This window comes from Heloderma suspectum, chromosome 3 (genome assembly GCF_057233095.1).
Source record: "Heloderma suspectum isolate Gila_16-S chromosome 3, 16-S_ref, whole genome shotgun sequence".
Lineage (NCBI taxonomy): Eukaryota > Metazoa > Chordata > Lepidosauria > Squamata > Helodermatidae > Heloderma > Heloderma suspectum.
Genome location: NC_139460.1, coordinates 115825212 through 115838207, shown reverse-complemented (window position 1 = coordinate 115838207; position 12996 = coordinate 115825212). Strand labels below are relative to the sequence as shown.

Genomic DNA, 12996 nt, shown 5'->3' with positions numbered 1-12996 from the left:
TGTGGCATATAGAGGACAACACACTATAAACAGAAGCTCAGGCAAATCTCCAAAGCGAGAGGGCTGAAACAGGAAAGGGAAAATTGTCCACCATGGAGTAGAAGAGTTCCTAGGATCAACCATTCTGGCAGCCAAATCCAAAGTGCGGATGAAAAGGTGACAGTGCCCTTCCATGCAGAATGACTTATCTTCATCCCTAGAAAAGACAATAGCTATCCATGTGTGCTTAATTGTCTATTATCTATTCCCAGATGAAAAAGATGCAGATTTCCAATTGTTTCACGATACCAAACATCAAAAGGTGTGGGCTACAGATGCAAATGGTGGGAACCAAAGAATGTCATTGCCTTTTCCAGCAGAGTCATCTTCATCCTCAGTTTCCTGGTTCAAAAGAATAGGCTTGCCACTTGCCAGGCATCTTTGTTTGATCATGAAATGCAGCAATATACTTCCCTTATATAACAACTACACAGAGGATGAGGAGAACACTCATCCATTGACATCAGCTGAAGGAGAGGCAATCCCACTGACACTTCCATATTCACTTTGATGCTGTCCAGAAGTAGCTTTTTGCCTTTGTTTGCAGTCAACACCTGGATGTGATCTGCCAGGGTGCTATAGTTGGCTGCTGTTGTGAGTGGGAAGGCAGGACTTGCTCTTTTCCCTGCTCAACAGCTCTCTCTTGCCTCATTTTGTCTAATCAGCAAGTCAAGGTCTTGAACCAAGGCGTCGTGCTCTTTGCCCAGCTATTAAGTGAAGCATCTTGGAAACCTCATGTGCTGCTAGATATTGTTTAAAAGATCAAGCATGGGGCAGGGAGGGAAGAGCAAGAAGGAAGTCTGAAACTAAACCAAGTACCGCAGAGTCCTATTACCCCAAAATTAATCTAACTGGGTTCAAGCACAGGATACATTCACATCATAAAATAAGTAAAATAAGACATATACAGCTGTGTTCCAAGAATGTTGTAAGTCATGGAAGTATACACTGACAAAGAAATAAACCTGTAGTGTAGATAAGCTGCTACATGCCCCATGCCCCTGCCCAAATTCCCACACCTTGAATGTCTTTGCATCAGCTATCCATCTGTCAGTTGCATTCAGTGAGGCACCTAGCAAAACAAAAAGAAGTTGAATCCCTAACTTTCAGGAAAGAATTTCAGCAGGAACTTGGAAATCAGTGACTTGGAAAGGCTGTCAAGCTTTGCATGGAACATCCAAATGCTTGAGTCTTAAATAGCCTTCCCTCAGTGTCTCATGAAAGTGCGGCCTTCCCAAAATTCCACTGATCATTCAAAGCAGGGAGGGAAGGACAATGATTTCTGTTGGGTCATCTCTTTAGTAATAGTGCATTAAACAAGCTTTGGAACATTTTCCCTGGGTGATCAAGGAAAAAAGAAGGTGTATTTGTTACATGCCACTGGAGAAGGAAATGGCAACCCACTCCAGTATTCTTGCCAAGAAAACCCCATGGAACGTATCACAAGGCTAAAAGATATGACGCCGGAAGATGAGCCCCTCAGGTCGGAAGGTGTCCAATATACTACTGGGGAAGAGCAGAGGGTATTTCCAAGTAGCGCCAGAAAGAGTGAAGCGGCTGGGCCAAAGCCAAAAGGACACTCAGCTGTGGATGTGTCTGGTGGTGAAAAGAAAATCCGATGCTGTAAAGAACAATATTGTTTAGGAACCTGGAATGTCAGATCAATGAATCAAGGTAAGCTGGAGGTGGTCAAACATGAGATGGCAAGATTGACATCGACATCTTGGGAATCAGTGAACTAAAATGGACAGGCATGGGCGAATTTAATTAAGGTGCCCATCATATCTACTATTGTGGGCAAGAATCCCTTAGAAGAAATGGAGTAGCACTCATAGTCAACAAAAGGGTGGGAAAAGCAGTACTGGGGTACAATCTTAAAAATGATAGAATGATCTCAGTACGAATCCAAGGCAAACCATTCAACATCACAGTAATTCAAGTCTATGCCCCAACCACTGATGCAGAAGAAGCTGAGGTTGATCGGTTCTATGAAGACCTACAATACCTTCTAGAACTAACAACAAAAAAAGATGTCCTCTACATCATAGGGGATTGGAATGCTAAAGTAGGAAGTCAAGAAATCACTGGGATAACAGGCAGGCATGGCCTTGGTGTACAAAATGAAGCAGGACAAAAGCTAATAGAGTTTTGCCAAGAGAACACGCTGATCATAGCAAACACTCTTTTCCAACAGCACAAGAGACGACTCTACACATGGACATCACCAGATGGTCAATATCGAAATCAGATTGATTATGTCCTTTGCAGCCAAAGCTCTATACAGTCAGTCAAACCAAGACCTGGAGCTGACTGTGGCTCAGATCATGAGCTTCTTGTTGCAAAATTTTGGCTTAAATTGAAGAACGTAGGGAAAACCATTAAACCACTCAGGTATGACCTAAATCATATCCCTGATGAATATACAGTGGAGGTGAGGAATAGATTTCAGGGATTAGACCTGATAGACAGAGTGCCTGAGGAACTATGGACGGAGGTCCATAACATTGTTCAGGAGGCAGCAACGAAATCCATCCCAAAGAAAAAGAAATGCAAGAAAGCCAAGTGGCTGTCTGATGAGGCTTTACAAGTAGCTGAGGAAAGAAGGGAAGCGAAAAGCAAGGGAGAAAGGGGAAGATATATCCAACTGAATGCAGAGTTCCAGAGAATAGCAAGGAGAGACAAGAAGGCCTTCTTAAATGAACAATGCAAAGAAATCGAGGAAAACAACAGAATGGGAAAGACTAGAGATCTCTTCAAGAAAATCGGAGATCTCAAGGGAACGTTTTGTGCAAAGACGGGCATGATAAAGGACAAAGAAGGCAGGGACCTAACAGATGCAGATGAGATTAAGAAGAGGTGGAAAGAATACACAGAAGAACTATACAGGAAAGATCTTAATGTCCCTGATAGCCATGATAGTGCGGTCACTGAACTTGAGCCGGACATCCTAGAGAGCGAAGTCAAGTGGGCCTTAGGAAGCATTACTAACAACAAAGCTAGTGAGGATGACAGTATTCCAGCTGAGCTATTTAAAATCCTAAAAGATGATGCTGTTAAAGTGTTGCATTCAATATGCCAACAAATTTGGAACACTCAACAATGGCCGCAAACCTGGAAAAGGTCAGTTTACAGTCCAATTCCAAAGAAGGGCAACGCCAAAAAGTGTTCCAACTACCGCACAATTGCGCTCATTTCACATGCCAGCAAGGTGATGCTCAAAATCCTACAAGCTAGGCTTCAGCAGTATGCGAACCGAGAACTACCGGAAGTACAAGCTGGGTTTCGAAGAGGCAGAGGAACTAGAGATCAAATCGCCAACATTCCCTGCATCATGGAGAAAGCAAGAGAATTCCAGAAAAACGTCTATTTCTGCTTCATTGACTACGCTAAAGCCTTTGATTGTGTGGATCACAACAAACTGTGGCAAATTCTTAAAGTGATGGGAGTACCAGACCACCTTACCTGTCTCCTGAGAAACCTGTACGAGGGTCAAGAAGCAACAGTAAGAACTAGACATGGAACAACCGAGTGGTTCAAAATTGGGAAAGCAGTACGACAAGGCTGCATATTGTCACCCTGCTTATTTAACTTATATGCAGAGTACATCATGAGAAACGTTGGGTTGGATGAATCAGAGGCCGGAATTAAGATTGCTGGGAGAATTATCAACAACCTCCGATATGCAGACGATACCACCCTAATGGCAGAAAGCAAAGAGGATCTCAAGAGCCTCTTGTTGAGGGTGAAAGAGGAGAGTGAAAAAGCTGGTTTGAAACTCAACATTAAAAAAACTAAGATCATGGCATCTGGCCCCATCACTTCCTGGCATATAGAGGGGGAAGAAATGGAAGCAGTGACAGATTTTACTTTCTTGGGCTCCAAGATCACTGCAGACGGTGACTGTAGCCATGAAATTAAAAGACGCTTGCTCCTTGGGAGGAAAGCTATGGCCAACCTAGACAGCATAGTAAGAAGCAGAGACATCACCTTGCTGACAAAGGTCCATCTAATCAAAGCTATGGTTTTCCCAGTAGTAATGTATGGCTGTGAGAGCTGGACTATAAGGAAGGCTGAGCGCCGAAGAATTGATGCTTTTGAACTGTGGTGCTGGAGAAGACTCTTACGAGTCCCCTGGACTGCAAGGAGGTCCAATCAGTCCATCCTAAAGGAAATCAACCCTGAGTGCTCATTGGAAGGACAGATACTGAAGCTGAAGCTCAAATATTTTGGCCACCTAATGCGAAGAGAAAACTCTCTGGAAAAGACCCTGATGCTGGGAAAGACTGAAGGCAAAAGGAGAAGGGGACGGCAGAGGATGAGATGGCTAGATAGCATCACCGATGCAATGAATATGAACTTGAGCACGCTCCGGGAGAGAGCGCAGGACAGGAAGGCCTGGCGTGCTATGGTCCATGGGGTCACGAAGAGTCGGACACGACTGAACGACTGAACAACAACAACAAAGCTGTTGTTAGTTGAATTTGTCTGTAGCGCTTTAAAAACAAAAATGTAGCATATAACGCTAATTACATTATAAAACAGCTTAGCTCAGAGATCTTAGGTTATAGTGAATGAAATGACTCAATCTGCCATCAACCCACTGCAAATAAAGCATAGGGGGGGAAATACAAGTATCTCCTTTAGCACTTCTATTCACACACATACACACACTTTTTAATCTTTCTTATTATTTATTACACCTTTCCTCTTTCAGGAATCCTAGGTGGTGTATGTAATCCTTCCATTTTAGCCTCACAACAGCAACCCTGTGAGGTAGGTTGGGCCGAGAGTCTGTGACTGGCCCAAAGTCACCCAGTGAGCTTCCGTGGCTGAGTGGGGTCTAGAACCCGGATCTCACGGCTCCCAGTCCAACACTCTCGCCACTACACCACACTGGCTCTTCTTCTGGCATAATATAGTTTCCTACAAGTTTGCCATTTTCAGAACAACTATGATAAAAGTTATCGTCGTTATTTAGGCATGAGCCTATATCATGCTGCAAAATAACACTGAAAATATGAGATTGTCTCCCAGTCTGAATAAGAAGGAACGTGTTCTGAAGTTGCGTTGCGCTAGGTCCATGAGTAAAAGCTGCAGGACCGAACGCACCAATGCATCAAACAAATGGACTTTGTTCTAGAAAGAGTACTTCCAGTGTAAACCTAAGCTCTACAAGACCTCAAATGTGTATAGGATTCATGATCTTCCCCCATTCGGGGCAGCTGTATATGCACAGCTTTCCTCTCCCTCACTCAGGACTCCACGGAATTCTCCCCTGCTTGTAATGCAGGCTGGCTGCAAGAAGGTCAAGCCATTCACTTTAAAGCAAGACTCTCCCATACCTCACCCTGAAGCTCCTAGGGGCCCATGTATCCCCAGGCCCCTCACACACACAGGCTACTCCCAGCACAAGAGGAATCAATGTCACTGAGCAAGGGGGCCTGAGGAAGAGTGAGCCGCTGACGGCTCTAAGGGGAACTGGAAGAAGGGCCTCAACTTGAAGCAAACGCCTTGGCTGTATTGCAGTGTGGCAAGGAAAGCAGCAGATGGCAGCATGGAGAAGGTTATGCAGACGGAGGAGTTCCTTGGCTCTCACCAATCTGTGTGGGGAGGGAACCTGAGGTGTGGTATTATAAGTGTCTTTTACATTATGAGTAGTAACAGTTAATTAACCAAGTAAGTAGGTATACTATGTCTCGCTAAATTTCCATGTTTGAAGTGACAAATCATCATGCCAGCCACAATACTGAGGCTAAACACTCGATGAAACCTTAAATCCAAGCAGTAGTCAAATCAAGAGAATTACAACAGTCTGGAAATTCAAATGCCATATTCAAGTGCCTAGCTATTTAAAATAAACCACTTATGGTCATCAGTCTTCCACACCTACACTTCTGCAGGCTACACATCCAGGGACAAAGCGTACACTTACTAATCAGAAGCACACTGAAATAGTCTGCTTTGAGTACTTTACCAATGTCATTCCATGGTATCACACTCCATTATTCTGTGAAGTAAAACCACCAAGTTATTTATCTTATAAGACATTATTTTCAGATAAGAAATTGGTATATTGGGTGGATCAAAACAAAACAAAACACCAGATAGGTATGTTACAGAAAATGATTTAAAAAGTATAGACACCAGAAAAAAACCTATGTCCCTAAAATAAATATGTGCAATAGAATGAATCCATAGAGCAATTATTAGAGAAGGATGTTTGTTCTGGAAACAATTGATGGTAACTCTTGGTTACTTTGCCATAGCTATTGATTTGCCCATATTTAATTGCCAGGATGAAGAATGATATAGGCATAGCTTTACTAAAATGGTGACTATTCAAAAAAATCATGAGGTCTTTATGCTGCAGACTTAGGTATTAAACAGTTTTAAAACAATTTAACATACAGCTAGTTCTGACAAAAGTAATGATGTTTCAAAAGTCTTCTAAGAAATAAAATATGCTACAGATACTTTCCATTCTGAACACCTAAATAATACATTAATATTTAAAGCATTTTAACATATTAAAATGAGATTACTTCTTCTTTGCATGGTTTCAAGGCCCTTTGCTTTTCTTTGTTGACTTTTCCTCTATGAACAACCATTGTGGTCGGGATTACTATAACTATGGCTACCATTTGAAAGCAGAAGTGCATTCTGACAGCAAATATACATAGTTACACAATACACAATAGCTTTAATATGAACATGGCACTATTTTTAATAGCATTTGCGTAAGAGTCAAGGAGGAATTGGACAGTTCAGCATGGAGACAGGCAAATGCAGCATTCTCAACAGTAGAATTCCTAACCTCACTAGTTTATGGCAGACAGGTAAGTTGACCAGTGTATGGCCAAATAATGTACTTACCATCCTCAGTGGGCACGTAGATATTCAAATAGAGGCAGTCTTCATTTTGATCTTGCACATATGTCATCACAGTATCCAAGTTGGCAGTAAACCAAACGGGAAGCATGTCGTTGAGCAGTGATCTCTCATCCAGATACTGTGGGCAGACAGCAGCAAATTGCGTGGCATTGCGTACGCCGGTCCAGGAGGAAGGAGGTTCTGGAGGCTGAAAACGTCTCTCCCCAGTCGGAGGAGAAGCATAAGGGACTCCCAAGTATTGCTCCACAGGACCAAGGATTTCATTGGGCAGAGGTGTTCTTACACCACGGATTTTGCCATAATTCGTGGTTACAACTGGGTATTGTGCTTGTCCGTCGATAAGTGTAAACCGGATCGCTAAGGCCGTTATCCAGAGGAGGAAATTAGAATTCAGCATGACACAAACAGGAGTAAAGATCAAATGCAGCCATAAGAGTCCCATTTGCCTTGACATGGTTTATATCAACATTAGCAGGCCTCTAGTCTTCCGCACCCAGACAGGAAATCAAGTTAGTGATGAAAGGACCAAAAAATGAGAAGAACTGTGGGAGTGGCGGGGGGGTAAAGGGGGTAAGGAGTAATTTGCCAAGGAAAATGGAATAAGGGCCAAAAGGTAATCTTGCTCAGGTGGGGAAAAAAGCCCCCAAATGAGTGTGGTATGTGCCTCAGCAGCCTGACCATAGACAGATCCCAGTGATGCAAAGCATAAGCAAGTTCTTGCACCTAAAGCCCATCCCTTGGCTCCAATTGCCTTTTAATGCTGACGTAACTATCCAGGAAAAAGAGATGGCAAGATGCTCAGCATTTACTCTGCTACATCGGCACAGTAACTCCTTCCAGTTAACTCCAGCATGATGGATAAACCTGAGCAAAAGAAATAAGGAAAGAAAGGAAAGAATTAGCATACATTTTTCTACTGATAATATCGAAATCTGAATTTTCAATATGTTTTCCGATGAGTTCATCACCTTCATCCATTTCTGCGAAATTAGCATCACGCTATACAAAGAGACTATACTGCCATTTAAGGCTATAGGAATCCCGAGTGCCTGTCACTCCAACGGGACACATATACTAGCGAGCCATGCATTCGTAGCAGCAGCAGTAAGCCGATGCTGCTGTCTCCACACAGCAGTGACATGGCACACGTCATTTCTCAGCAGCTACACAGCTAGCCACAGAACTGCCTGCCATCTGTGTATGTGTAAAATCAATTGAAAAATCTGGTAACTTGGACAAAGGTTGTAAAGAGATCGAATAGGGCGTAGCTTTCACTACAGTTCTATTGTTCGCTGTTTAGTTACACTGCTGCATCCAAGTCGCTCAGGGAAACATGCCCCTGGGTTTTCCCCATTTTGACTCACAGCAACACTGCGAAGTGGGTTTGGCGGCATGCGACTACACCAGATCAGTCAGCAATGTTCATGGCTGAGGGGGAATTTGACTGCAGGTTGCCCTCGTCCAAACACCTGAAGCTTAATACCTTCACTTCAGTTTGCTGGGTCCTCTTCACACATATGCCATGAAATGCACCTTTTTCCTTCCTGTGTGCCATGCAGATGTAAAACTGTCATTGGCTAAAGTGGAGGTGTGACATCGACACACTCTTTCATTTGCTCGTGATTGATTCACGACTTCCACATGTGTACACAAACAGTGAAAGAGAAGTGCAGAGGTCTTTTTAGTTCCATGTGTGAAAACCTAACTGGGAACAACCTACAGCTATGCTTATTTGCTCATATATGCACAACAAGCTGTTCTTCAAGGTACAGGACAGAAGCTGGTTAAAATGTTGTCCACCCTATCTGTAGGTCTAGTGTTCAGAGTACTACAGAAACATGGTTAAGTGGGCCGTTCATAACCTCAGGGCATATTTTCTGCCGCAGTTAAGCCATGATATAAGCCTAGTTCTCACCACAGTAGGTACAGGGCTAAACCTATTTTTTTGACTGTCGCACCTCAGACTGAAGATAACAGGTTACAAGGACTACATGCTCCTCCATAGAGCTGGTAGGGGGAAGGGAACACCACTCCCCTGTGCGTAGATATTTAGCATGTCAGATAGAAGGCTAAGCTAAAACGGTGTCCTGTGGCATATAGTTTCTATGTGTAGGGAATTATGTCTTGCTATCACTGCCTTGCTGTGGCGAAGGGGCTTGCGCAACTCAGTGAAGCCATAAGCTATGCCATGCAGGGCCACCCAGGATGGACAGGTCATGGCAGAGAGTTCTGACAAAATGTGGTCCACTGGAGAAGGAAATGGCAACCCACTCCAGTATTCCTGCCAAGAAAACCCCAAGGAACGTATCACAAGGCTAAAAGAGATGACGCCGGAAGATGAGCCCCTCAGGTCGGAAGGTGTCCAATATACTAGTGAGGAAGAGCAGAGGGAATTTCCAAGTAGCGCCAGAAAGAGTGAAGCGGCTGGGCCAAAGCTGAAAGGACACTCAGCTGTGGATGTATCTGGTGGGGAAAAGAAAGTCCAATGCTGGAAAGAACAGTATTGGTTAGGAACCTGGAATATAAGATCGATGAATCAAGGTAAGCTGGAGGTGGTCAAACATGAGATGGCAAGATTGAACATCGACATCTTGGGAATCAGCGAACTAAAATGGACAAGCATGGGTGAATTTAATTCAGGTGACCATTAGAGAGCTTTGGCTATTGGGTGGTATAGAAATAAATAAATAAATAAATAAATATCTACTACTGTGGGCAAGAATCCCTTAGAAGAAATGGAGTAGCATCATAGTCAACAAAAGGGTGGGAAAAGCAGTACTGGGGTACAATCTCAAAAATGATAGAATGATCTCAGTACGAATCCAAGGCAAGCCATTCAACATCACAGTAATTCAAGTCTATGCCCCAAGCACTGAGGCCGAAGAAGCTGAGGTTGATCGGTTCTATGAAGACCTACAACACCTTCTACAACTAACACCAAAAAAAGATGTCCTCTTCATCATAGGGGATTGGAATGCCAAAGTGGGAAGTCAAGAAATCACTGGGATAACAAGCAAGCACAGCCTTGGTGTACAAAATGAAGCAGGACAAAGGCTAACAGAGTTTTGCCAAGAGAACACGCTGATCATAGCAAACACTCTTTTCCAACAGCACAAGAGGCGACTCTACACATAGACATCACCAGATGGTCAATATCGAAATCAGATTGATTATGTCCTTTGCAGCTAAAGATGGAGAAGCTCTATACGGTCAGTAAAAACAAGACCTGGAGCTGACTGTGGCTCAGATCATGAGCTTCTTGTTGCAAAATTTCGGCTTAAATTGAAGAATGTAGGGAAAGCCACTAAACCATTCAGGTATAACCTCAATCATATCCCTTATGAATATACAGTGGAGGGGAGGAATAGATTTCAGGGGTTAGACCTGATTGACAGAGTGCCTGCGGAACTACGGATGGAGGTCCATAACATTGTTCAGGAGGCAGCAACTCAATCCATCCCAAAGAAAAAGCAATACAAGAAAGCCAAGTGGCTGTCTGATGAGGCTTTACAAGTAGCTGAGGAAAGAAGGGAGGCGAAAAGCAAGGGAGAAAGGGGAAGATATACCCAACTGAATGCAGAGTTCCAGAGAAGAGCAAGGAGAGACAAGAAGGCCTTCTTAAATGAACAATGCAAAGAAATCGAGGAAAACAATAGAATGGGAAAGACTAGAGATCTCTTCAAGAAAATTGGAGATCTCAAGGGAATGTTTTGTGCACACATGGGCATGATAAAGGACAAAGAAGGCAGGGACATAACAGAAGCAGATGAGATTAAGAAGACATGGAAAGAATACACAGAAGAAGTATACAGGAAAGATCTTAATGTCCCTGATACCCATGATAGTGCGCTCACTGAACTTGAGCCAGACATCCTCAAGAGTGAAGTCAAGTGGGCCTTAGGGAGCATTAGTAACAACAAAGCTAGCGGAGATGACAGTATTCCAGCTGAGCTATTTAAAATCCTAAAAGATCAAGATGATGCTGTTAAAGTGCTGCACGCAATATGCCAACAAATTTGGAACACTCAACAGTGGCCACAAGACTGGAAAAGGTCAGTTTACAGTCCAATTCCAAAGTAGGGCAATGCCAAAGAGTGTTCAAACTACCATACAATTGCGCTCATTTAATTTCACATGCCAGCAAGGTTATGCTCAAAATCCTACAAGCTAGGCTTCAGCAGTATGTGAACCGAGAACTACCGGAAGTACAAGCGGGGTTTTGAAGAGGCAAAGGAACTAGAGATCAAATCAGCAACATTCACTGGATCATGGAGAAAGCAAGAGAATTCCAGAATGTCTATTTCTGCTTCATTGACTACGCTAAAGCCTTTGATTGTGTCGATCACAACAAAGTGTGGCAAATTCTTAAAGAGATGGGAGTACCAGACCACCTTACCTGTCTCCTGAGAAACCTGTATGACAGTCAAGAAGCAACAGTAAGAACCGGACATGGAACAACCGATTGGTTCAAAACTGGGAAAGGAGTACGACAAGGCTATATATTGTTGCTCTGCTTATTTAATTTATATTCAGAGTACATCATGAGAAATGCCGGGTTGGACGAATCACAGGTCGGAATTAAGATTGCCGGGAGAATTATCAACAACTTCAGATAGGCAGATGATACCACCCTAATGGCAAAAAGCAAAGAGGATCTAAAGAGCCTCTTGTTGAGGGTGAAAGTGGAGAGTGCAAAAGCTGGTTTGAAACTCAACATTAAAAAAACTAAGGTCATGGCATCTGGCCCCATCACTTCCTGGCATATCGAAGGGGAAGAAATGGAAGCAGTGACAAATTTTACTTTCTTGGGCTCCAAGATCACCGCAGACGGTGACTGTAGCCATGAAATTAAAAGATGCTTGCTCCTTGAGAGGAAAGCTATGGCACACCTAGACAGCATAGTAAGAAGCAGAGACATCACTTTGCCGACAAAGGTTCGTATAATCAAAGCTATGGTTTTCCCAGGAGTAATGTATAGCTGTGAGAGCTGGGCTATAAGGAAGGCTGAGCACTGAAGAATTGATGTTTTCGAACTGTGGTGCTGGAGAAGACGCTTACGAGTCCCCTGGACTGCAAGGAGGTCAAATCAGTCAATCCTAAAGGAAATCAACCCTGAGTGCTCATTGGAAGGAGAGATACTGAAGCTGAAGCTCAAATATTTTGGCCACCTAATGCGAAGAGAAAACTTCCTGGAAAAGACCCTGATGCTGGGAAAGATTGAAGGCAAAAGGAGAAAGGGACGGCAGAGGATGAGATGGCTAGATAGCATCACCGATGCAATGAATATGAACTTGAGCACACTCCGGGAGTGAGCAGAGGACAGGAAGGCCTGGCGTGCTGTGGTCCATGGGGTCATGAAGAGTCGGACACGACTTAACGACTGAACAACAACCACAACATTATTATTATTATTATTATTATTTTGCATGGAGGACTATTTATAGGTGCATAGGAAGCTGTCTTGTCCTGAGAAAAGACCATCTAATTCAGTATTGTCTACACTGATTGGCAGCAGCTCTCCAGAGTTTCAAGCAGGAGTCCTTGTCAGACTACCTGAAGATGGTGGGGATTGAACCTGGGACCTTTTGCATACAAAGCAGGAGCTCTGCCGCTGAGCTACAGCCCTTTACTGCTCAGTGATGTCAGACAGGGATGGGGAATGTGTGACCTCCAGATCATAGAATCATAGAATAGTAGGGTTGGAAGGGGCCTACAAGACCATCGAGTCCAACCCCCTGCTTATGGTTGGACTGGAACTCCCATCATCCCTAAGAGGTCTAGGACTGCTGTGAGTTATAGTTAGGGGTGCACGAAAGTCACTTACCTGGTCTCGCAGCTTGCTTCGCGGTGGGGGGGAGGCGCTTTGCTGCTCCCCCCGAAGTTCAGGCCGGGGGGGGGAGGGTTCCCTCCTCGCCCGGCCGAAATTCAGGCCGGGGGGGAGGCTTCCCGCCTCGCCCAGCCAAAATTCAGGCCGGGGAGAAGCGCCCCGTCTCCCCTGCCGCGAACTTCAAAAGAAAAAAGAAAAAAAATGCCTTATATATAGCGTTCCCTTATTTTCGCCGTAGT

The 12996-nt window shown here is 43.9% G+C and overlaps 1 protein-coding gene across 1 annotated transcript in view; it reads right to left on the bottom strand.

Annotated features, from left to right (window-relative positions):
- The window catches only part of NLGN4X (neuroligin 4 X-linked), a 305252-nt gene that overhangs the window by 226828 nt on the left and 65428 nt on the right, over positions 1-12996 (bottom strand). The window contains exon 2 of the mRNA XM_084844266.1: positions 6913-7794. Within this exon, the coding sequence (XP_084700392.1) occupies positions 6913-7384 (472 nt within the window). The 5' untranslated portion in view covers positions 7385-7794. The remainder of the gene's footprint in view (positions 1-6912; positions 7795-12996) is intronic.